The sequence below is a fragment of the Theobroma umbraticum genome, unplaced genomic scaffold, assembly GCF_002168275.2.
Source record: "Theobroma umbraticum cultivar Fairchild unplaced genomic scaffold, ASM216827v3 scaffold_67.0, whole genome shotgun sequence".
Taxonomy (NCBI): Eukaryota; Viridiplantae; Streptophyta; class Magnoliopsida; order Malvales; family Malvaceae; genus Theobroma; species Theobroma umbraticum.
Window position 1 is genome coordinate 6,450,535 of NW_018397262.1, and position 20,193 is coordinate 6,470,727.

Consider the following 20,193-nt stretch of genomic DNA (forward strand, 5'->3'; position numbering starts at 1 on the left):
GCAATTGTCATACTAACCTTGTCTCTATCAATGCTTGTTTTGGGCTTCAGCATTTATTTTGTCAGCAAAAAGCTTCAATCCAAAGGTAAAACTTTATCCCTTTTTATTTCTAGTAAGGCAATGAATAGAGTTGTCCATAACAGTGTTCATTTCTCTGCAACATTCAGGGGAGGATTTGTTAAAATTTGATTTGGCTATAAGCCGAAAAGCTGATGACACAGACTTGAAGGAGGCAACTAAACCGGGAATACACAGGAAAAACGAATCAAAACTCCCATTTTTCAGTTTTGAAAGCGTTTCTGCCGCCACAGATAATTTTTCAGTCACAAATAAGCTTGGTGAGGGTGGTTTTGGACCTGTCTACAAGGTATGAATGTTTTTCTTAATCACTATTCTTAGCAGAAGGAATGTATAAATGTACAAAAACATGATCCTTCCAATTCCGGAACGCACTGCTGCCACATCAAATTAGCCATACTATTGCAGGGTTCACATGTTAGGTGGAATAACTTTGTTAAAGATGAATTGAAAACCAAAGTAAGACTTATCATGTCAGGGTATATTACTGAAAGGTGATGAGATAGCTGTTAAAAGGCTATCAAGAAGATCAGGACAAGGATGGGAGGAGTTGAAAAATGAAGCACTTCTCATAGCAAAGCTCCAGCACAAGAACCTTGTCAGGCTTTTAGGCTGCTGCATTGAACGAGATGAGAAGATACTAATTTATGAGTACATGCCGAATAAAAGCTTGGATTTTCTTCTTTTTGGTTTGTACTTTCTCAGATGTTTGAATCTATTTTCAATCCTTGACCAAGATCAGTGTAATTTTAACTAATATCTTGTTTCTGACGAAACAACAGATTCAGTCAAACGTAGGACACTAGATTGGAGTACACGACTTCGGATCACTGAAGGGATTGCTCAAGGGCTTCTTTACCTTCATCAATACTCTAGGTTGCGAATTATTCACAGAGATTTGAAGGCTAGTAATATTCTGTTGGACAGCAACATGAATCCCAAAATTTCAGATTTTGGAATGGCAAGAATTTTTGGAGGGGAGGAATTGCAAGCAAATACAAATCGAATTGTTGGGACTTAGTAAGTAAAAATAAATGGAACCTCCCAATTCTATGAACTCCCTGCATGTAATCAAAATCCAGTTCAATATTTAACCTTTATGTTTTGCATTCTTAATTGGTTACTTATTAACAATTTTTGAGTTAGTATTCACTTTCAGTGGTTACATGTCCCCTGAATATGCTTTGGAGGGCCTCTTCTCTGTAAAATCGGATGTCTTCAGCTTTGGGGTCTTGCTACTGGAGATTGTGAGTGGGAAGAAGAATACTGGTTTTTATCAGTCTAAATCTCTCCATCTTCTTGGCTATGTGAGTTTCTAAACTGCTTTAACAGTGTTAAGTTAATGAATTCAACTTGTTTTGGCATTTAATTCAGGGTTCTAAGATGTCTAGTGGTTTGAAAAATCTAGTTGCATCACGAAGTTATCTACTTTTGTTCTTGTAGCGCTGATTTATTTTGTTTTGTTTTTTCCTTGTGACTGAAGGCATGGGATTTGTGGACAAGAAACAGGGCACTGGACTTAGTTGATCCAATGCTGCAGGAAGTGCCTACACATTTGGCATTGAGATATGTAAACATAGGGCTACTTTGCGTCGAGGACAATGCAGATGATAGACCGACCATGTCTTCTGTAGTCTCGATGCTTAACAATGAAACCATGGCCCTACCTTCTCCTAAGCAGCCAGCTTTCTTAAATGCAAGAAGTATGGTGAACCAGAACTTGGTACAGAGCAGGTCAGAGATCTATTCTGTAAATGATGTAACATTTTCAGTCTTGGAGGCTCGTTAACATTTTATAAGTTTCCTTAGTCGTAAGTTTTCGTCGTATTCCCTGAGCATCAATGAATCCAAAGATTGTACCTTTTATGTCTATCAGTTGTATTCTAAACTTCATTTTGACTGAATCCTCTTGGTTTTTATCATATCAACTTTCTGTTTCTGAAATATTATGTGAAAGGTGGCATTTTTCAATTTTGCTAAGTTAATTGGATCTTTTCACATAGAAACAACAGTTTGCAGTCCTAGCCCTTTGGATCCAATACTCCAAGAACAGTTCTTCAGACAATGAACTGTTTAGATGTGCTTACATTTCACTTCTTTGTGTTCAAGAACACGCAGTGGACAGACCAACCATGTCTGATGTCGTCTTGATGCTGAGTAATGAACTTAGCGTCCTACCTTCTCCAAAACAACCAGCTTCCTCAAGTGAAAGAAGTATGTTAGACACTGTTTCATGCATGACCAAGCCAGAGATTTGGTCTGTCAATGAAGTAACAGTCTCAATGATGCAAGCCCGATGAACCTTTAGATAAAAAAATACCCTAAAGAAAAATCCATCAGAGTATGTTATTTTCAATGACTTTTGACCATTACATTGTTTTGGTTTGAACACAGTGATGCTTATGTACAATTTTCTGTTGTGATTGCAATTGAATTATATTTAATTTCTATATTTATTTTATCAAAAAATTAATTTTTTAATATGTCAAAATTAGGCCTGCAAAGCACCTGTTATTTGTTAATTTCGAGTTTCTCGTCTCTTTCTTCCTTTGTTCTTGAAAGCTAGCCTCCGTTCATTCATTTTTTTCTAGGAAACTTAACAAAGGTAGAAACTATAGCTACAAGCAATTTCAGTTGTCAACATCCCTGGAAATGCTGGTGTTTTTGCATAAAAGTCTACAACTAGACCATTCTTCTTTGGACTAACGCTCTTTGACCAAGAATGGTATTTTTGTTAATATAATTCAAAGGGCTTTTCTTGGTAATATTTTCATACCTGACTAATAAGTTTATCTGATCAGTTAACGCAACTTTGGTAATACACATGTTTATAGACATTGATACAACAAACAGGCTATAATGCTGATTCCATCTGCTGCAGTGGCAATATGAGTCGGGCTTCTTGTGCAGGTATTTCTCTTTACCAAGTTGGTTCTTAGCATTCATTTAAATATATAGCAGTATAGCTGAACTGAAGTTGAAGGCCGTTCATTTTTCTTCATAGTAGAATGTTGTGGTGAAAGAATTCAAATTCTGAATGATAGCTAATTGTTAGAGATAAAAGAATTCAGGTTGAAGTTGAGGGTCCTTCATTTACATGCTAGTGGGAGCTTGAAACAGCATCTTTATTTAAAGTAAAACGTTGTGTCCACATGATACAAACTCTGAACTCTGACACCATGACAGATAAATGTTTGAGCTAAGAGTATAAACAAATTAGTTGGCCTCAAACAGATATCATATCTCATGATTGTCTCCATCATGAAATTAGATCCAGCTTTGGTCGTAGCATTTGGATTACTTATAGGTAACAAAATGATTTCAAAAGGCCAATTTATTTATCCTGTTCTTCTGCTGATATTCTCATGCCACATCTTGAAATACCCTGATGCTGTAACAGACACAATCTCAGCAGGGCAACACCTCTCTAACTCAGAAACTATAGTATCAGCTGGGAAAATGTTTGAACTAGGATTCTTTATCCCTGGCAATTCAAGGAATTACTATGTGGGTATATGGTTCAAGAATATCTCAGAACAAACAGTTGTTTGGTTAGCAAACCGAGATTATCCGCTCACTGCTTCTGCAGTTCTCAGTATTAGTCTTGATGGCAACCTGGTGATTAGGCATGGTAAGATAATTTACATGGTGACAGACATAACATCTAATGCAAATGTGAGTGCTACACTGTTGGATTCAGGAAATCTTGTAGTGAGAGATGAAAAATCTAATATCTTGTGGCAGAGCTTTGACTTCCCTTCGCATACTTTTTTGCCTGGGATGAAACTTGGATACGACGGGGAGAATGGAAAATCTTGGTCATATATCTCTTGGAAAAGTGCTGATGACCCTAGTTCCGGAAATTTCACCTTGGAATTCGATCCTACAGGAGAAAAACGCGTTCAGATCTCGAACGGTGATGTAATGTCCTGGAAAGCTGGGCCCTGGACAGACGACTCCAACGTGTTTGACTTCACTGCTGAAATGGGATCGTACATGTACAACTTTACCTTTGTTTCTGGATTTAACATGAATTATCTCACTTACGACATCTATAGGAAAGACATCATTAGTAGATTCACAATTGATGTCACGGGACAGTTCAAACAATTTTTATGGCTAGAAAATGAGTGGACTCTGTTCAACTCCCAACCTAGACAACTATGTGACGTTTATGCTTATTGTGGAGCCAATGCCAGCTGCACCAATGTGTCATTACCATATTGTAGCTGCTTACCCGGATTTGGACCAATCTCACTTGAGGGTTGGAATAAAGGAGACTATTCACGTGGGTGCTCAAGGAAAACTGATTTGCAATGCGGCAATGACACTAATATCAAGGGAGAAGGGGATGGATTTCTCAAGCTGTCTAATGTAGTAGTGCCGAAGAAAGAGCTGACTCTAGAGGTTCAGAGTTTTGGTGAGTGCAGGTCATCCTGCTTGAGCGACTGCTCCTGTACTGGTTTTTCTTATATTGATCAAAATTGCTCCATCTGGACCACAGCTCTTATTAATTTGCAGCAACTTCCAGCTGATGACATTTTCGGAAGAGATTTTTTTCTCAAACTTGCTGCTGCTGATTTGGGTACTAGAAGTAAGAACAATGGAACTAATCTCTTCAATCTTTCCTGTTAAACATCCATTTTTCATATCCTCATTCCTTCATAACCATAATTTTTTTTTGTTCTTAGTATAAATTGTTGGGTTAATATACACAGGATTAACTTATGTGTTTCTGGGATATGCAGAAGGCACAGGAAACAAGAGGAAGCGATCAATTATTATATCGGTGACCATTTCTGTGACAATTCTTACTTCAGCTCTGCTCATTTGGCAAGTGAGGAAGAAAAAGCAAAAAAGAAAAGGTGAAAGTTCTCTCTACCAACATACAAGCAACCGTGCATGATTTTTTGGCCTCATCGACCAAAAGTGCCATCTTGAATTGCTTTTGCGTTAATTGGGTCAAATTTTAATTTACCAATGCAATAACTGCACATCCCAATGTAGCAGTGAGTCCAGCCTGTCTAAGTTTGCTTCAATACCTGCAAAAATGGTACAAGGTCATAATCCGAAATTGCAAGTTTGAATTGTCATATGAGTTCATACTTACATGCAAATGGTCTTTCCATTGGACTAGCACTACCAATAGGGGTCTGCAGTTTTCCCGTTTATCTAGCAGTAGGATTAAATTTATTTGTGCATGGTCTCTCAAATCATAGAGAGAAATAGATTGTTAGAATTTCATTATTTGGTTTTGAGTGCATGAATCTGTCAGTGCGTATGCACTCAAATGCTAGAATCCTTATGTTGACACTCATGCTTCATCAATTCGTCACCAAGCAGGGGAGAACTTGTTATTATTTGAACTTAGTGTTAGCCCAGCACCTACCAAAAATGAACAATCTGAAGTAAAAGGACAAGGAAAACAAAAGAAGGAAGTGGAGATTCCGCTATTCAGCTTTTCTAGCATATCTTCCGCTACCAATAACTTCTCTGCCTCAAATAAACTTGGAGAGGGTGGTTTTGGGCCTGTATACAAGGTAAAGTTCAATGTTGGACGCAGTAAGCCTCACGAAGGAAAATTCAAATTAATAACTTCTCTGTGAGAAACTCAGTAAGGAGTGTCTGTTTCAGGGAAGGTTATTAAAAGGGCATGAAGTAGCTGTAAAAAGGCTCTCAAGAAAATCTGGACAAGGTTGGAATGAGTTAAAAAATGAGGCAATGCTCATAGCCAAACTCCAACACAAGAATCTTGTGAAACTTCTCGGTTGCTGCGTTGAAGGAGATGAAAAGATTCTTGTCTACGAGTATTTGCCCAACAAGAGCTTAGACTTTTTCCTCTTTGGTAACTTCTCGTCATTTCAGAGCAATATAAACCTCTCATGTTTGTCACTTCATTGTTATTTCATTAATGGTATAAGTTTCATTAATTGTTTTTTTATTTTTTGCTCTGTTTTAAATCCGTGAAGGCAGCAAAAATATTTTTATACTAGCTTGGGGAACTCGTGTTCGCATCATTGAAGGGATTGCTCAAGGTCTTCTTTATCTCCACGAGTTTTCCAGGGTACAAATTATTCATCGGGATTTGAAGGCCAGCAACATTTTATTGGATGAAGAGATGAACCCAAAAATTTCAGACTTTGGGATGGCAAGAATTTTCGAAGGCAGTAAACCACGAGCAACTGATCGAATTGTTGGGACTTAGTAAGTAGTTAGCATGTATATGGATCCTCCTATGCAAAGCATCAGGGCACATACGGTCATAAGGGCAAGCTGCATTTGCCAATTACTATGTTGTTGGTGTAGTTTTATCCTTGTTCTTTCACTTGGTGCCTGAGCTGGGGATTTCCCCGAATGGATTGCATTTCCTGATTGCCATATTAAAATGATTAAATCAATACGGTAACTATTCTTAATCATGAAGCTTGTAAATAATTTGATTTATTATGGAAATGCAGTGGCTACATGGCTCCCGAGTATGCTTTGGAAGGTGTCTTCTCTGTTAAATCAGATGTCTTCAGCTTCGGAATATTGATGTTAGAGGTTTTAAGTGGCAAGAAGAACACTGGTTTCCATCAGAGCAATTTTCTCAATCTTCTTGGATATGTAAGTGATGCCCCAGAAACTGAACCGAGATATAATCATTCATAAAAGCGTTGTCCTTTTATTTCATGTTATCGTACCTTTTCAGGCATGGGATCTTTGGACGAGCAGCAGGCCTCTGGAGTTGATGGAATCTGTCATGCAAGACAGTTCTTTTACCAATGCAGCGATTAGATACATTAATATTGCACTTCTTTGTGTTCAAGAGCGTGCAGAGGACAGACCAACCATGTCTGATGTTGTCTCGATGCTGAGCAATGAACTTACCGTCTTACCTTCTCCGACGCAACCAGCGTTTTCAAATGTCAGAAGTATGGTAGACCTGAATTTAAGTCCGAGCAAGCCAGAAATCTGCTCTGCAAATGAAATAACACTATCAGTCTTGGATGCTCGATGAAACTTTAAACTCGTTTAGTTTCTTTCAGAACATATCATCTTTTCTCAAATTCCAAGACATCAGCCTGTTTTTCTCATATCAATTGTGCTGAGATTGTTAGTCACTTTCTTTCCGCATTAATTACTCCCTCTTTAAAAGCTTTTTTTCTTTGGAAAAACTCCCTCTTTAAAACATTATGTGAATGATATGATTTCATTAAAAAAGTATAAAAATCAAGGAGAATAATCTGGGAAATTAATATGCAGACAATGAGATATGTCCCATCTGGGTATTTATTGAGTAATGTTTTGACTATTAAGATATGGGTTCGGATAGAAATTCAAAAATTTAATCGGGTAATATATATGGCGTTCTGAGTTAGGATATTGAAAAAATAACGGACATCTTATCCTATCCGTTGATATCTCTGATCTAAGGCTCACATAGATGACTCGTTGAAGCTTTGAAGATCAAACAACCAGCTTTAACTCTCATGCCTCATGGATGAAAATACAAAAGTTGCTATCAGGTCAGTAAAAGTGACAACAATGCATTCTTGAAGAAATGAATGTGAGGCTAACATGTCAGAGTAAACAGCTATTGATAATTAAAACTTCGTTTTCCAAATGCCCGGTGGAGAAGGAAACCATGAATCATCAGTCTGAGCGAATAGACCTAAAAAATTGGCAAGACATGGAAGTCAAGCATCACATGGCTGTGAAGGAAGAATTGTCATGCACTTGGAAGCAAGAAAAAGTCTATCTTTCCTTTTAAGGTGACGCAGACAGGTGTCTGAAATAGTCAAGAAAATTACTTTGAATATGACATTTACTCACAAGTCACAACTGCAGTTATGAGAGGTAAGAATTATTTTCTCTTTGCATTTATGAGGTAGACTTCCAATGTTTTCCCATTAATTGCAAGATTTTCTGTTCTTAATAATGAACTTAACATATATATCTTTGAGGCATCAATAAAGACGGAAATGTACTGTAGTTAATCAACAGAATTTTCTCTATTCTAATGCCATGGGTTATTTTAGTAGGACAATATTCTGGCATTGAATGTCATACATGAACTGTCATGTTATTACGACTGATTTTCAGCAATAGTGAACGAGATTATTAACAATATTTCAGGCCAACCTTTTATTTTTCCATAAAACTCTAAAACATGTTGAATTACTACTGTAAACAACCTAAATCCATAGTTTCAACAGCTCAAGTCAAGGTTAGGCTTTTTCATGACACCATTGCATTCTATGCAGGCCATGAAGGAACTTGTTTAGAGGAATAAAGCTAGACTTAAACATGGAGAGGGCTCCTCTAATCACTTTGTTTTACTCTTTGATAATTTTGTTCATCCTGGAATTGTCAGAGGAAGCTGATATTTTAACTGTGGGAGGGTCTATTAGTGATGGTGACACACTGGTTTCCTCATTCCAAAGCTTTGAGCTAGGCTTCTTTTCACCTGGAAAATCAGAAAACAGGTACTTGGGAATATGGTTCAAGAACAGCCCTGGAGCAGTTGTTTGGGTTGCAAACAGAAAAAATCCAATTACTGATGGGAAAGGGGTTTTAACTGTAAGCGACAGTGGAAATCTTGTCCTTCTGAACCAGGCAAAGAATGTCATCTGGTCTTCCAATGTGTCAGGGCCGGCGGAAAATCCTGTGGCACAGCTGCTAGATAGTGGAAACCTTGTTCTCAAGGACAACAAAAGCTTGACTCAAAGCTATCTGTGGCAAAGCTTTGATTACCCATCAGACACACTTTTGGCTGGCATGAAGATAGGATGGAACTTAAAGACAGGTCAGGAAAGATATTTAACATCATGGAAAAGTACTGACGATCCATCCCCCGGAATCTTCACTTACAGACTTGACATAAATGGGTTACCTCAGTTAGCCATTGACAGAGGATCAATGAAAATGTTCCGTACAGGACCATGGAATGGAATTGGATTTGGAGCTGTTCCAGCAGTCTCAAATTTAGTCTTCAAACCGACTGTTGTCCGCAATGATAACGAGTTATGTTACTCTTATGAGGCTGTCAGCAATGCTATTACCATGAGATTATGGTTGAATCAGTCAGGTTCTTTACAGCGTCTTATATTGAATGAGGGGAGCAGTGAATGGGGTATTTTGTACTCAGCTCCATTTGATCAGTGCGACACCTATGGACTCTGTGGTGCTAATAGTATATGTAGCATTAGGAGAACAGATACCTGTGAGTGTTTAACCGGATTCATTCCCAAATCACAAGAAGAAAGGCGTACAAACAAGTCATTGTCTCTGAACTGTGCAAGAGAATCACCACTGGACTGTCAAAATGGACAAGGCTTTCAAAGACTTGTGGGGGTTAAATTGCCAGACTTGTTAAAAGTTCGGCTAAATAAGAGTATGAGCCTCAAGAAATGTGAAGCTGAATGCTTGAAGAACTGTTCTTGTGCAGCTTATGCTAATTTGAATATAACTGGAGGCGGTAGCTGTTTGATGTGGTTTGGTGACCTCATTGACATCAGAGAAGTTTCCGAAGTGTACAGAGGAGAAGAGGTCTACATAAGATTGCCGGCTTCAAGTCTAGGTAGGTGCAACTTTCTCATAAAACTTCCTCCTTTCACTTCAAAACTATTTAGAAATCCATTGACAATACATCCTCAGAATGGTAAATCCAGACGCATTGAAGCATATCTTTTAAATGTTCATTTTTTATACTGTGTAAGGGCATTACCTTTTAAATGTGCAGTTTTCATACTGTTTTAGGGCATTTTACTTGTTATGGACCCATCATTGAGATTGAAAAGAGAGTAGAAAGGAAGAAATAGGGAATTATAACACAAAGCAAAATAATGCAGAAATTGAATTGAGTTATTCAATTTTTTTATCTATATTCACAGTAATTGTTTATCCATTTTTGCCCTTGAAAAGATTATTTACAAAAACTGAATTTGTACCAGATTACTGACTCTGTATTTTCTAGGATCCACCCATGATTCAAGTACAAAGAACAGATCAAAGGTTATCCTACTGGTGTCAATCATTTCTAGCACGATTATTTTGGGCCTGGTGTCCTGCATAATTTGGAGGAAATCAAAGAAAAGAGGCAAGCATACTCATCCAACCTTACTGATTTTCTTCAAACAGAAGGCTGTAATGTAGGGATTAAAACTCAATGAATTGCAGATGGATTACTTCATTTAACGAGAGTGGAAAGTGGGACAGAGGAAGCAGAAGTACCTTTATTCGATTTCTCTAGCATAGAAAATGCCACTAATAATTTCTCTTACGCCAATGTAATTGGAGAGGGTGGCTTTGGTCCTGTTTACAAGGTAAGGAAACATGGAATAGGTAATGTTGCTGGCTACTACTAGAACATAGCAAAAACTATAGTGATGTGCTTTGACAATATGCAGGGCAATCTTCCAACGGGACAGGAAATAGCAGTAAAGAGGCTGTCAAAGGACTCAGGGCAGGGTGTTGAACAGTTCAGCAATGAAGTAGGTTTGATAGCCAAACTTCAACACAGGAACCTTGTTGGACTGCTTGGTTGCTGCATTCAAGGAGATGAAAGGATGTTAATCTATGAGTTTATGTCCAACAAAAGCTTGGATCACTTCATCTTTGGTTTGAGACTCTTGACCTTTTATCTATTATCAGTTGAATTAATTTCCTACACATTATATTTAAGGTCAAACCGATATATCAAATAGAATTTAGAGATTTACAAGAAATTACGTGTGCAGACCATAGACAAAAAGCACAACTACCATGGCAAAAGCGGTTTGATATTGTTCTGGGGATCACAAGAGGGCTTCTCTATCTCCACCAAGATTCGAAACTTCAGATTATCCACAGGGATCTCAAAGCAAGCAATATATTACTAGACAGCAACCTGATCCCCAAAATTTCAGATTTTGGCTTGGCAAGAATTTTTGGAGGCAATGATGAGGAAACAAAAACAAATAGAGTTGTTGGGACATAGTAAGTTACCATTACCTCTTTTCATCATCTTTTATGCTAAAAGAGGCTATATGTTATCTAATATTCTGTAATTGCAGTGGTTACATGGCTCCGGAGTATGCAATTGATGGAACATTTTCAGTCAAATCTGATGTTTTCGGTTTTGGTGTGCTCCTGTTAGAAATAGTAAGTGGTAAAAAGAATAGAGGATATTCTCATCCTGATCACCGCCACAATCTTCTTGGTCATGTAAGTCATAACAATGAAATCTCATTTCTTCTCCTCCTCTTCCCTGATCTCCCTCTAGCTATTCTACTGAGTATAACTGACTAAGCACCATCCCTGTAGGCATGGCTGCTTTGGAATGAAGATAGAGCTTTGGAACTAATTGATACCAGCTTGGAAGAATCATGTGTTAGGTCTGAAGTGGTTAGGTGTATCCAGGTTGGTTTATTGTGTGTTCAAGAATTCCCAGAGGACAGGCCAGCAATGTCGTCCGTTCTTCTCATGCTGACAAATGAATCAGCAGCAACATTACCTCAACCCAAACCGCCTGGTTTCTTCATCGAAAGGAAAAGCTCCACAAATTTTAGTGGTTCAACAACTACTAAAGAAGAATCAATCACAGGAAATGCAGTTACCATAACCTTGCTAGAAGCTAGATAGACAATTCCAGCTATCTTATTCAGCTTTCTTTGTTGAGAATTTTTGTTTTTAAAACTATGACAATGCAAATACATGGATTATGGCTTGAAGTCTAACCCCTCTGCATGTTTCATATCAACAGATACTATATGTCCATAATTCTATGTAATTTGGTTCAAATTGGACAAGGTTCTTAAACCAAACTGGAAACCTCAGTTCTCATATTTTGGTTCTGAGTTGGTTTGTAAATTAATTAGGATCTTTGGTTAATTTTGGGCTTTCCCAACAAGTCCAAATTTCAAAATCTTTATTTGACTATAAATATGAAAATTATCACATAATTATTATTAACTTAACATATTCAATAAAATAAGCATGAAACTATACAGAGATTATGACAATCTTGCATGCTTTTAGATTTTTTCGATTCTCTCTCTCTTTACAAGAATTAATTTAATTTATGAATCTAACTCTATGGCGATTTTATCTTGGATGAACAATATCGATTAGAGGTCATGAGATAAATGGCCCATTTTCAATAAAATAGATGTTTTAAAGCAAATTACAGATATAGCCACATTTGTGCATACTTTGAAAATTATTAACTAATTAACTAATTAACTAATTATTGCCGCTTATAACTAATTATCTAATTATTGCCATAACTAATATAGACCAAGCAGTCTACATCAATCTTTTCTAAGCATGGCCCCAGGATCGATGACCATAGATTCCCTTGCAAGGCCTCAAAAAGAAGAGGACCCTTTTTTTCTTTCTGCTAATGGTATGCCGGTGTTTTGTGTTTATGTTCTGTTCTAATTGAAGTTGATATCTTAACAAGTTAACATGGTATTTCCTTCTTTCAAACCGAACAGATGAAATGAAACCCAGCATGTGAAAGGATCCACGTAGGTGTGGTGTATGTGGAAATTGTGAAACACACCATACCTCAAACAACATCTTTTGTATCATAAAAAGTACACACACTCTTCCGGCCAAAATTGCTGATGAACTTTTCATTCATCCAATCATATGTATGGTCAATGTTAATTGTTTTCTAATTGGGCCATCCTTCCTTTTTCAGATATAAAATTTATCAATAAAGTCGGCGCGGAGTTTATTATTATGTAATAAATTTTCATGGAATATTCAATGTGAACAGAGTAATTCGTAGAATTTAAATTATCATTTATTTCATAAAAAAAAAACCTAGTTAGTTTTATAATTTTTTAAATACATTATATATATACACTTAAATCATATCATTTTAATTAAGAAAATTATTTAATACATAGATGATTATTTAAAATTTCATAGCGAGATTAAAAGGTTGACACATGTTTTATTAAGTATATTTATAAACATTAATTCAGACATATTATTTGAAAAAACTCTTGAACTATTTTAGAAAATTCAAATAAGTTTTTATTTTTATGTTACGTTCAATTAAGTTTTTGAATTTTTATTTTAAATCAAATATGTTTTTATGATTAATGGTTGACTAATTATCATTAATAAAAATATCAAATGGTATTTTATGTTCATTTGACTTTAACGTGAAAGGTGAAAAATATCGTATGATCATGTCACCAAGTTACATAAGTACGTCATGTCATCCTCCATTATAACATGTTAGTATGCGATGTCAATCTTTTATATAACATATAATGATAAGTGATATTTTGACTAACTATTGTTAGTCAATCAGTAGTTATATAAGAGATTATTGGATTCAAAAGAAAAATAAAAAACCTTCATTGAACACAATAAAATAATAAACGTTTATTGATTATTTAAAATAATTTTAGAGATTTTTTTTAAAAATAATAACTTAATTTTAATTTATATTTAAATATATGATAATCATCTAATGCAATTTAAAAATCTGAAAACTCCATTGGCAGCTGACATATACAAACTAATAATTTTCTCATAATTAATTAATATTTCAAATTAAAAATTATAATTTCCTAGTACTTTAACTTTGTTCCCCCTCTTTCATCAGGAAATCTTTGTATTGGAACCAAAACAATCACTTATCTATACCTGGTTTTTGTGTCAAATACTTGACTATTTGATCACCCTTTTGCCAAGCAAACCAGAAACAACTAGTTTCAAAATCTGTGGGTACCAAGACTTTGGTAGACACATGCCAATGACAAATGCATGGATACATATGCGGCCCTCCTTTTCACATGTATGTTCCTCAATAATCCAACCAGTCTTTGTCATGTGATTCTTGCTATATTCTTTACTGAAAGTGAAAATATACCGCGTAGTTTGTGAGTAATCTCCCCAGAAGTCTGAGTCACTAGTTGCAGCTGACATGTCGGAACATATATTAACATCAGCAACAGGAACCATTTTCATGGTTTTTATACTGGTGTTTTCAGTTTGTATTACAATCCGTTTCCGGGTGTTATCTAAATTTTCCATTGATTGATGCTTCTGCCTTTGCTAGAATGCAAGGTTAATTCATTTACTCTCTAGCCTTTCCTTTTACAAATGCATATGAGGAGTCTTGCTTTGGTCTTCTTTCTCTTTCTAGTTTCCTTTTCGGTTTTCTCTTCTGCTGCTGATGCTTTAATTGCAACTGATGAATCCATCACCTTAGTTTCTACAGGCCGAAGATTGTTTATGACTAATCCTAGGGATTTGTGATTAACTTAAATGTAACACACTGGATCAATAACCATTGCAACATGAAAAATTTTTTACTGATCAATTTGTTGGTTTTTGGAGTCAACAGGCTATTCAAGTTGGAAGCATTAAAAAGTAGTGATTATAGCAATCCTGTCGACAGTGTCTGCAATGCTTAGTCTTTGTTTCGTATGTTGGCATATGATACTGAAGAACTGGAGAAAGAAAAGAGGTGAACTTACTCATCTATCCTCGCTGCGATTCTGCAAAGAAATGTCTGGTATATTTTGAGCCGGAGGACGTGCTGTGATTTTTATTTGTTTAAGCTAGAACTCCATAACCGTATGCTCTTAGTTTGCTGTGACTTTTGAGGCAAGGAAAGCCGATAGTTAATCCTTTTGACGCATTCCTTTCTTCCAATTTTAGTAAATCGATTGACAAATATACATTTTCATTTCACAGGATCAAAAATAGATAAAAAATACCATGATTTGCCATTATTTGATTTTGTAGCTGTTGCATCTGCTACTGGTAACTTCTCTGAATCAAATAAACTAGGAGAAGGTGGTTTTGGTCAGGTTTACAAGGTAAGACGCCATATATTTTATTGAAGTATAGGGTGTACTACCATTCTTACATCTAATGATTAGCAGGGTGTGCTACTAAAGGGACAAGATATAGCAGCCAAGAGACTCTCATGTAATTCTAGGCAAGGTCTTCAAGTGTTTGAGAATGAAGCTATAATAATAGCTAAGCTTCAACATAGGAATCTTATCAGACTTCTAGGGTGTTGCATTGAAGAAGATGAAAGGGTGCTAATCTATGAGTACATGCCAAACAAAAGCTTGGACTACTTTATTTTTGGTATGTTTCTGTGAATCTCCACTTGATTTTGCCTAAGTTTCAATCTGAAATGAAATTTACCTCTCTATATAGAGTCCTAAATTGTAAGTGGATGGAACTCTTTGCAGATCAGGATAAAAGAACATTGCTGAATTGGCCAAAAAGATTTGACATTGTAATGGGAATTGTTCAAGGACTCCTCTACCTCCATCATGATTCAAGTTTGCGAATCATTCATAGGGATCTAAAATCCAGCAATATCTTACTAGACAATGATTTGAACCCAAAAATTTCTGACTTTGGCATAGCTAAAATTGTTGAAGCTGACCAACTTGAGGCAGAAACAAAGCAAGTGGCAGGGACATGGTAAGTTGATATATCAAAACTTCAGAAGAACAAAAAAAATCTTTAAATTTAAAATCATTTATGTTCAATAATTTCTTGCAGTGGTTATATGTCCCCGGAGTATGCAATCAATGGAAAATTTTCAGTAAAATCAGATGTGTTTGGTTTTGGCGTTCTTTTGCTAGAGATAGTAACTGGCAAATGTAACAGAAGGTTTAATCACCCAGATCATCAGCATAATCTTTTGGGACATGTGAGTAGACATTGTTAAGCACTTATCTTTCCTTGAAATTTCAACTTTCAACATTTTATGCAAAATTGACATTGGTTATAGGCATGGCTGCTGTGGCATGACAACAGGGCTTTAGAGCTACTGGATCCATGTTTGAAGCATTCATGTGTTGAATCTCAGGTGCTTAGGTGCATACAAGTGGGTTTGCTTTGTGCTCAAAAACTTGCGGAGAATAGGCCAATTATGTCTGATGTAGCAGTCATGTTGGGCAACGAAGAGGTTACATTGCCTGAACCGAAAGAGCCTGGTTTTTTCACAAAAAGGCGTGCCCGTGACACAGACACATTGAATGATGATAGAATCTGTTGCACTAAAAATTCAGTGACTATAACAACGTTGGAAGCTAGATAAAAGGATGTCTAAATGCTGTACTTCGGATACAATACTGATGCCTATCATATCAAGTGATTGAATGTTATACTGTTAAGCCCAGTAGCTCATAGATTGCAACAATTTTCGAAACATCTAAGTTTGACATTGCAGATAGAACAGTTGAGCATGTAAGTATCCTTTAGGTTTTCTTTTTTTCGTTTTATTTAAAAAAATTGACTTAGATACGTGGTACATGGTAACTAAATCAAGAGGACCGCATACCTCCGTTCAATTTTTCCTTTTTCCTTCTCGCACTAGAACCGGGGTTGCCATTTAAGTCTCTAGCTTAAATAGAAGAAAACTCTTGATGACATGAAGAGAAGTGAGGTTGAAAGCAACTGTACAATTATCAAAAGGACCCAGCTACTTACAAATATACGGTAGCATCATAGTCAAGGGGTCGAGATGAGCAAACTCAAGAGAGTAATCACAAAAACCCCCTCATGGCAGAGACAAAACAAAAGTTCTGCCCCTCACAAATCAGAGTCACCTAACAATTGACAAGAAGAATACAAAAGTTCCACCAAAACTTTGGAAGGAAAGACGGGCAAAACCAACATCAAAGGGATGCAGAGCACAAGGCTTCCGCTTGACAGTGTCAGCCGTGGAGGTGGGGAAATCTGTAGCATAAGCTTAGCTGGCCATTGGTATCTCCTCACTAGCTCTTCCTCTCGGACCACATGCAAAACACCAACAAAAGAAATGGCCACCACATGAAGAAAAAGATGAGAGAGAACCGATCCGTACAACCTTGTGAAGACGGTCAACACATGGATTGATCTGATCTCAATTATTAATTTGTTGGGTATATTTTTAATCACTATTTAGATACGCATGAATTATGAAAATTATATATATAAATAGTAATTTAAAATATGTTGAACAGTAAACTAACCTAGCTTGACCTGGTTAAGTACGGGTAGGTGCACAAACTTCTTAAGGTCAAAGTGACATGGGCTCATCATAGTGGGCGTTGGTTAGGGATTAGAAAGGGGGTATGTTGGTCTGTGCAAGGTGGCAAGCCACGTCTACTTCGGATTGGACTCAAGACAAAGAATTTTAAACTTGAGTTTTTTTTTATTTAATTTCAATTCGAAATTGATTTTAAATATTAATGAATTTTTCCTTTTGAATTGAGGACATTTTTTGAAAATTTTTTAGAAGGTTTAAGCCTCACCGAGGACTTCATCTCATTCTAATTATTTCTATGTACGATTGTTTTCCCATTTTACGTGAGAAACGTGTTACACTTTCACTCAAATTTCGACATCAGCCCATGATCATGGAGCCTGACACGACGGCGTCTCCATGCATCCACCCGACGCCGAAAGAGCATTATCATTGCTGCTTCTGAGAAATAAAGCAAGGTTGACTTGACAAACACCATCTTTTTAACCAATTGAATGCGTGTCCTATGTTTGTGGTGGACCCGACAGTTCATGACTATTCAACTTCTCGCTACAGTTGATTGAAATTGACAGACAGTCAAGTTGTCTCACGTATGGCTTGTTTTTCTTTTATTACTGTAATATTCTTCAAAAATATTTTATTTAATTAATTATGTTATAAAAAATTAATAATTATTTGACAACAGTCCATATTAAATAAATATAATATAATATAAATTTAATTAATATATAAATATTTGATTTATTGATTAATATATAATCTTTTTACTTAAAAAAATAAAATTCAAATTTTTTTTCTCCAATTACACAAAAAAGATTTTAATATTTTTATAATTGTATTTATGACTTTGGATTCACTAATAAAGAGTAATCGAAGAATAGTTTTTTAACAGATAGAGTAATTTTTGTAGTGTTCACTTATATTATCACACGTTTTACATTATTATGTTTAAAAGTCATCTGGCTTAAAAGAAAGGTTATAGGAAACTAATTCTAGATAAAAAGGAGAAAGGTAGAAAAATGAAAAAATCTATTCAAGAAAACAGTGGCTAAGATTATTAGGCTTTAATTTATGAAAATTGTATTTTTGCATAGTTCGAAATAAAAATCTTAATTTTAGTTTATATTTTTTTAATTTTCGTCTAAGATCGATATTATAAAAATAAATTTTCGACAGCATGATAGATACCAATGAAAAGGTCCTGAAAAAATTTTACTAATGGTTTGTGTAGTATCTCATTTTACCAAGTAAATGAAGATATACGAATTTTTGCAGTGATTGAAAAACTCATTTTTAACAGTTTTGACGTCCAAATTTAAGTTATCGGAGCTCCATATTCTGGTACTGTTTTGAGTTGTTTATTTAGGAATTTTTGTAGAATGAAATGTGATCTTAATTTGGTGCCAATGGCTTTGTTAGGGATTTTTTTTGTTAAGGGAATCAAAAGTTCAAAATTAGTTTCTTGATACTAAAAACTTAGAAATCTAAGTATGTTTGTGATAATTTTTAAATTTTTGGCTTTTGTAACTTACGAATTTTTCAGTCTTTTTCACCAAAACAAACTCTAATGTTATAGAATGATAAGAATACTTCGAATTTGTTTTGAGCTTATCATTGGAAACAATTTGGACTAAGAGTTACAAAAGTTCAAAATAAGCTAAATGACCATGAAAATTTACAATTTCAAAATTTATGAATTTATTTTTAATTATTTCAAAAATTATTCTTGACCTATAGTCTACCTATTTTGATAAAAACTTCAAAATTTTAAGCTATTTGAATTTTACTGAATTCTTCTATGAATAAATATTTATCTAATAAATTATTCTTAAATTAGCATGTTTTGGAAAAATTTATTAGAAATCTTCTAATCTAAATTTCGATTTGTTTTTAAAATATTTTCACCCAACCTCACATTGTTACTAATTTTGTACTATAATCTATAAGTTTTTAAGTTTTGAATGTTTTATGTAAATTATTAAAAAATATTAATTTTAATTTTGAATCAAAATTAGTTTCGGTTAGTGAAAAGGGTGCCATACCCTAAATACCTTAGAATGATAATCATGGAGTCATGGTTTGTTTTTATAAGTTAGCAGTGTTGATTTCAAATTTTGAGTATTTTGAATTAATAAAGCTTGAAGAAGATTATGATTCTTTGTTATTTGGTTTTGGTTTAGCGAATCAGATAAGTGTTTGATATTCCCTTAGTGTTTTTACATCCTAAAAATTAACCTCAATATAATTTTGTATATGATATATGATATATGATATTTTATCCTATGATTTGTTAAATTAGGTGAACATATTAATATATATATATATATATATGATCTCTATTTTGGTTTTTGGAATACAATCTCGATTTTTGTTTTGAAATGTGATTTTTGTTTAATGTATGCATATATGATATTTGTAAATAAAAACATAAAATATTTTAATTTGAAATGAATATGCTTTAATGTGCACAAGATGTGTTTTGGGAAGTGATATATTATTTTGTGAAATTAGGTAATCTAAAAATATGTTTTGTTTTGTCTTCTAGTATGGCTATGCTTTGACTCTGCCAATAAAGGTTAAATTTTGGTCATGTTAACATATATTTTGTGATTAGAGACTGATCTCCCAATCGCACATCTGGTTATAGAATAATAGCATTTGTGTTATCTGTTTAGATAGCACCATCGATTATAAAATAGTAATTTTTGTGATATTTGTTCAAAGCGGCCAATGGTTCTTTTTTATATACTTCTAACCCATGTTATTAAGATTAATTGTGGTTTGGATTCTGACCCATGATACTGGGGTTAATTGTGATTTTATTTTTGACTTATATCATAGGAGTTAAGTGTGATTATAGTATGTTACAAGAAACCAATAAAATTTGAAATGTATTGTGAAATTATGTTTTGTTATGTTACCTAAAGGTTTCAAAATTTTGTTTGCTCTATTATTCAAAGTGAAATTGTATTGACTTCGATTATATGAAAATATGATTTTAAACATGTTTATGAATAAGATTACCCAAAACTATGTTTTGATATCTATATAATTAATGATAATTTTGACTTAAATATTTTGAGCATGTTTAATTTGACTGAAAGGATGTTAATTACTTGCTAAGTTGTTAT

At 34.9% G+C, this 20,193-nt stretch overlaps 4 protein-coding genes across 7 annotated transcripts; all 4 read left to right on the top strand.

The window, feature by feature from the left end:
• The first annotated feature begins 20 nt into the window (after positions 1 to 20).
• Positions 21 to 1,905, top strand: LOC110418943 (receptor-like serine/threonine-protein kinase SD1-6). 2 transcript variants are annotated; one of them, XM_021431765.2, is made up of 6 exons: positions 21 to 85; positions 168 to 367; positions 557 to 767; positions 861 to 1,098; positions 1,238 to 1,385; positions 1,562 to 1,905. In XM_021431765.2, the coding sequence occupies exons 1-6, from the start codon at positions 31 to 33 to the stop codon at positions 1,865 to 1,867; spliced, it is 1,158 nt and encodes a 385-aa protein (XP_021287440.2). In that variant the 5' UTR covers positions 21 to 30; the 3' UTR covers positions 1,868 to 1,905. The 2 variants fall into 2 exon arrangements, with proteins under 2 accessions (XP_021287440.2, XP_089640109.1); XM_089783983.1 differs by lacking the exons at positions 21 to 85; positions 168 to 367; positions 557 to 767 and having other exon boundaries at positions 857 to 1,098.
• Positions 1,906 to 3,202: 1,297 nt separating this feature from the next.
• Positions 3,203 to 7,198, top strand: LOC110418931 (receptor-like serine/threonine-protein kinase SD1-8). Of its 3 annotated transcripts, none has more exons than XM_021431747.2 (8): positions 3,203 to 4,498; positions 4,583 to 4,672; positions 4,827 to 4,943; positions 5,422 to 5,618; positions 5,713 to 5,923; positions 6,048 to 6,282; positions 6,537 to 6,684; positions 6,770 to 7,198. In XM_021431747.2, the coding sequence occupies exons 1-8, from the start codon at positions 3,325 to 3,327 to the stop codon at positions 7,076 to 7,078; spliced, it is 2,481 nt and encodes an 826-aa protein (XP_021287422.1). In that variant the 5' UTR covers positions 3,203 to 3,324; the 3' UTR covers positions 7,079 to 7,198. The 3 variants fall into 3 exon arrangements, with proteins under 3 accessions (XP_021287422.1, XP_089640108.1, XP_021287421.1); XM_089783982.1 differs by having other exon boundaries at positions 4,610 to 4,672; XM_021431746.2 differs by having other exon boundaries at positions 3,206 to 4,672.
• A 1,074-nt stretch (positions 7,199 to 8,272) lies between these two features.
• Positions 8,273 to 11,841, top strand: LOC110418941 (G-type lectin S-receptor-like serine/threonine-protein kinase At4g27290). Its single transcript, XM_021431763.1, has 7 exons — positions 8,273 to 9,640; positions 10,037 to 10,159; positions 10,240 to 10,385; positions 10,470 to 10,680; positions 10,800 to 11,037; positions 11,115 to 11,265; positions 11,365 to 11,841. The coding sequence occupies exons 1-7, from the start codon at positions 8,368 to 8,370 to the stop codon at positions 11,680 to 11,682; spliced, it is 2,460 nt and encodes an 819-aa protein (XP_021287438.1). The 5' UTR covers positions 8,273 to 8,367; the 3' UTR covers positions 11,683 to 11,841.
• A 2,733-nt stretch (positions 11,842 to 14,574) lies between these two features.
• On the top strand, positions 14,575 to 16,132 carry LOC110418860 (G-type lectin S-receptor-like serine/threonine-protein kinase SD1-1). The gene is made up of 6 exons (XM_021431685.1): positions 14,575 to 14,581; positions 14,764 to 14,888; positions 14,955 to 15,165; positions 15,273 to 15,510; positions 15,592 to 15,742; positions 15,824 to 16,132. The coding sequence occupies exons 1-6, from the start codon at positions 14,575 to 14,577 to the stop codon at positions 16,130 to 16,132; spliced, it is 1,041 nt and encodes a 346-aa protein (XP_021287360.1).
• Positions 16,133 to 20,193: the final 4,061 nt, after the last annotated feature.

What these genes read in the sequence shown, in the direction of transcription:
- LOC110418943 (XM_021431765.2), top strand. Translation starts at nt 31, where the DNA reads ATGCTTGTTTTGGGCTTCAGCATTTATTTTGTCAGCAAAAAGCTTCAA. An exon ending in CAAAAAGCTTCAATCCAAAG is followed by an intron (nt 86 to 167) that starts GTAAAACTTTAT and finishes TGCAACATTCAG; the next exon opens with GGGAGGATTTGTTAAAATTT. An exon ending in CTTGGATTTTCTTCTTTTTG is followed by an intron (nt 768 to 860) that starts GTTTGTACTTTC and finishes ACGAAACAACAG; the next exon opens with ATTCAGTCAAACGTAGGACA.
- LOC110418931 (XM_021431746.2), top strand. Translation starts at nt 3,325, where the DNA reads ATGATTGTCTCCATCATGAAATTAGATCCAGCTTTGGTCGTAGCATTT. An exon ending in TGCTGATTTGGGTACTAGAA is followed by an intron (nt 4,673 to 4,826) that starts GTAAGAACAATG and finishes TGGGATATGCAG; the next exon opens with AAGGCACAGGAAACAAGAGG. An exon ending in TTCTCAATCTTCTTGGATAT is followed by an intron (nt 6,685 to 6,769) that starts GTAAGTGATGCC and finishes GTACCTTTTCAG; the next exon opens with GCATGGGATCTTTGGACGAG.
- LOC110418941 (XM_021431763.1), top strand. Translation starts at nt 8,368, where the DNA reads ATGGAGAGGGCTCCTCTAATCACTTTGTTTTACTCTTTGATAATTTTG. An exon ending in GAGGAAATCAAAGAAAAGAG is followed by an intron (nt 10,160 to 10,239) that starts GCAAGCATACTC and finishes AATGAATTGCAG; the next exon opens with ATGGATTACTTCATTTAACG. An exon ending in GCTTTGGTCCTGTTTACAAG is followed by an intron (nt 10,386 to 10,469) that starts GTAAGGAAACAT and finishes GACAATATGCAG; the next exon opens with GGCAATCTTCCAACGGGACA.
- LOC110418860 (XM_021431685.1), top strand. An exon ending in AAGCAAGTGGCAGGGACATG is followed by an intron (nt 15,511 to 15,591) that starts GTAAGTTGATAT and finishes AATTTCTTGCAG; the next exon opens with TGGTTATATGTCCCCGGAGT. An exon ending in AGCATAATCTTTTGGGACAT is followed by an intron (nt 15,743 to 15,823) that starts GTGAGTAGACAT and finishes CATTGGTTATAG; the next exon opens with GCATGGCTGCTGTGGCATGA.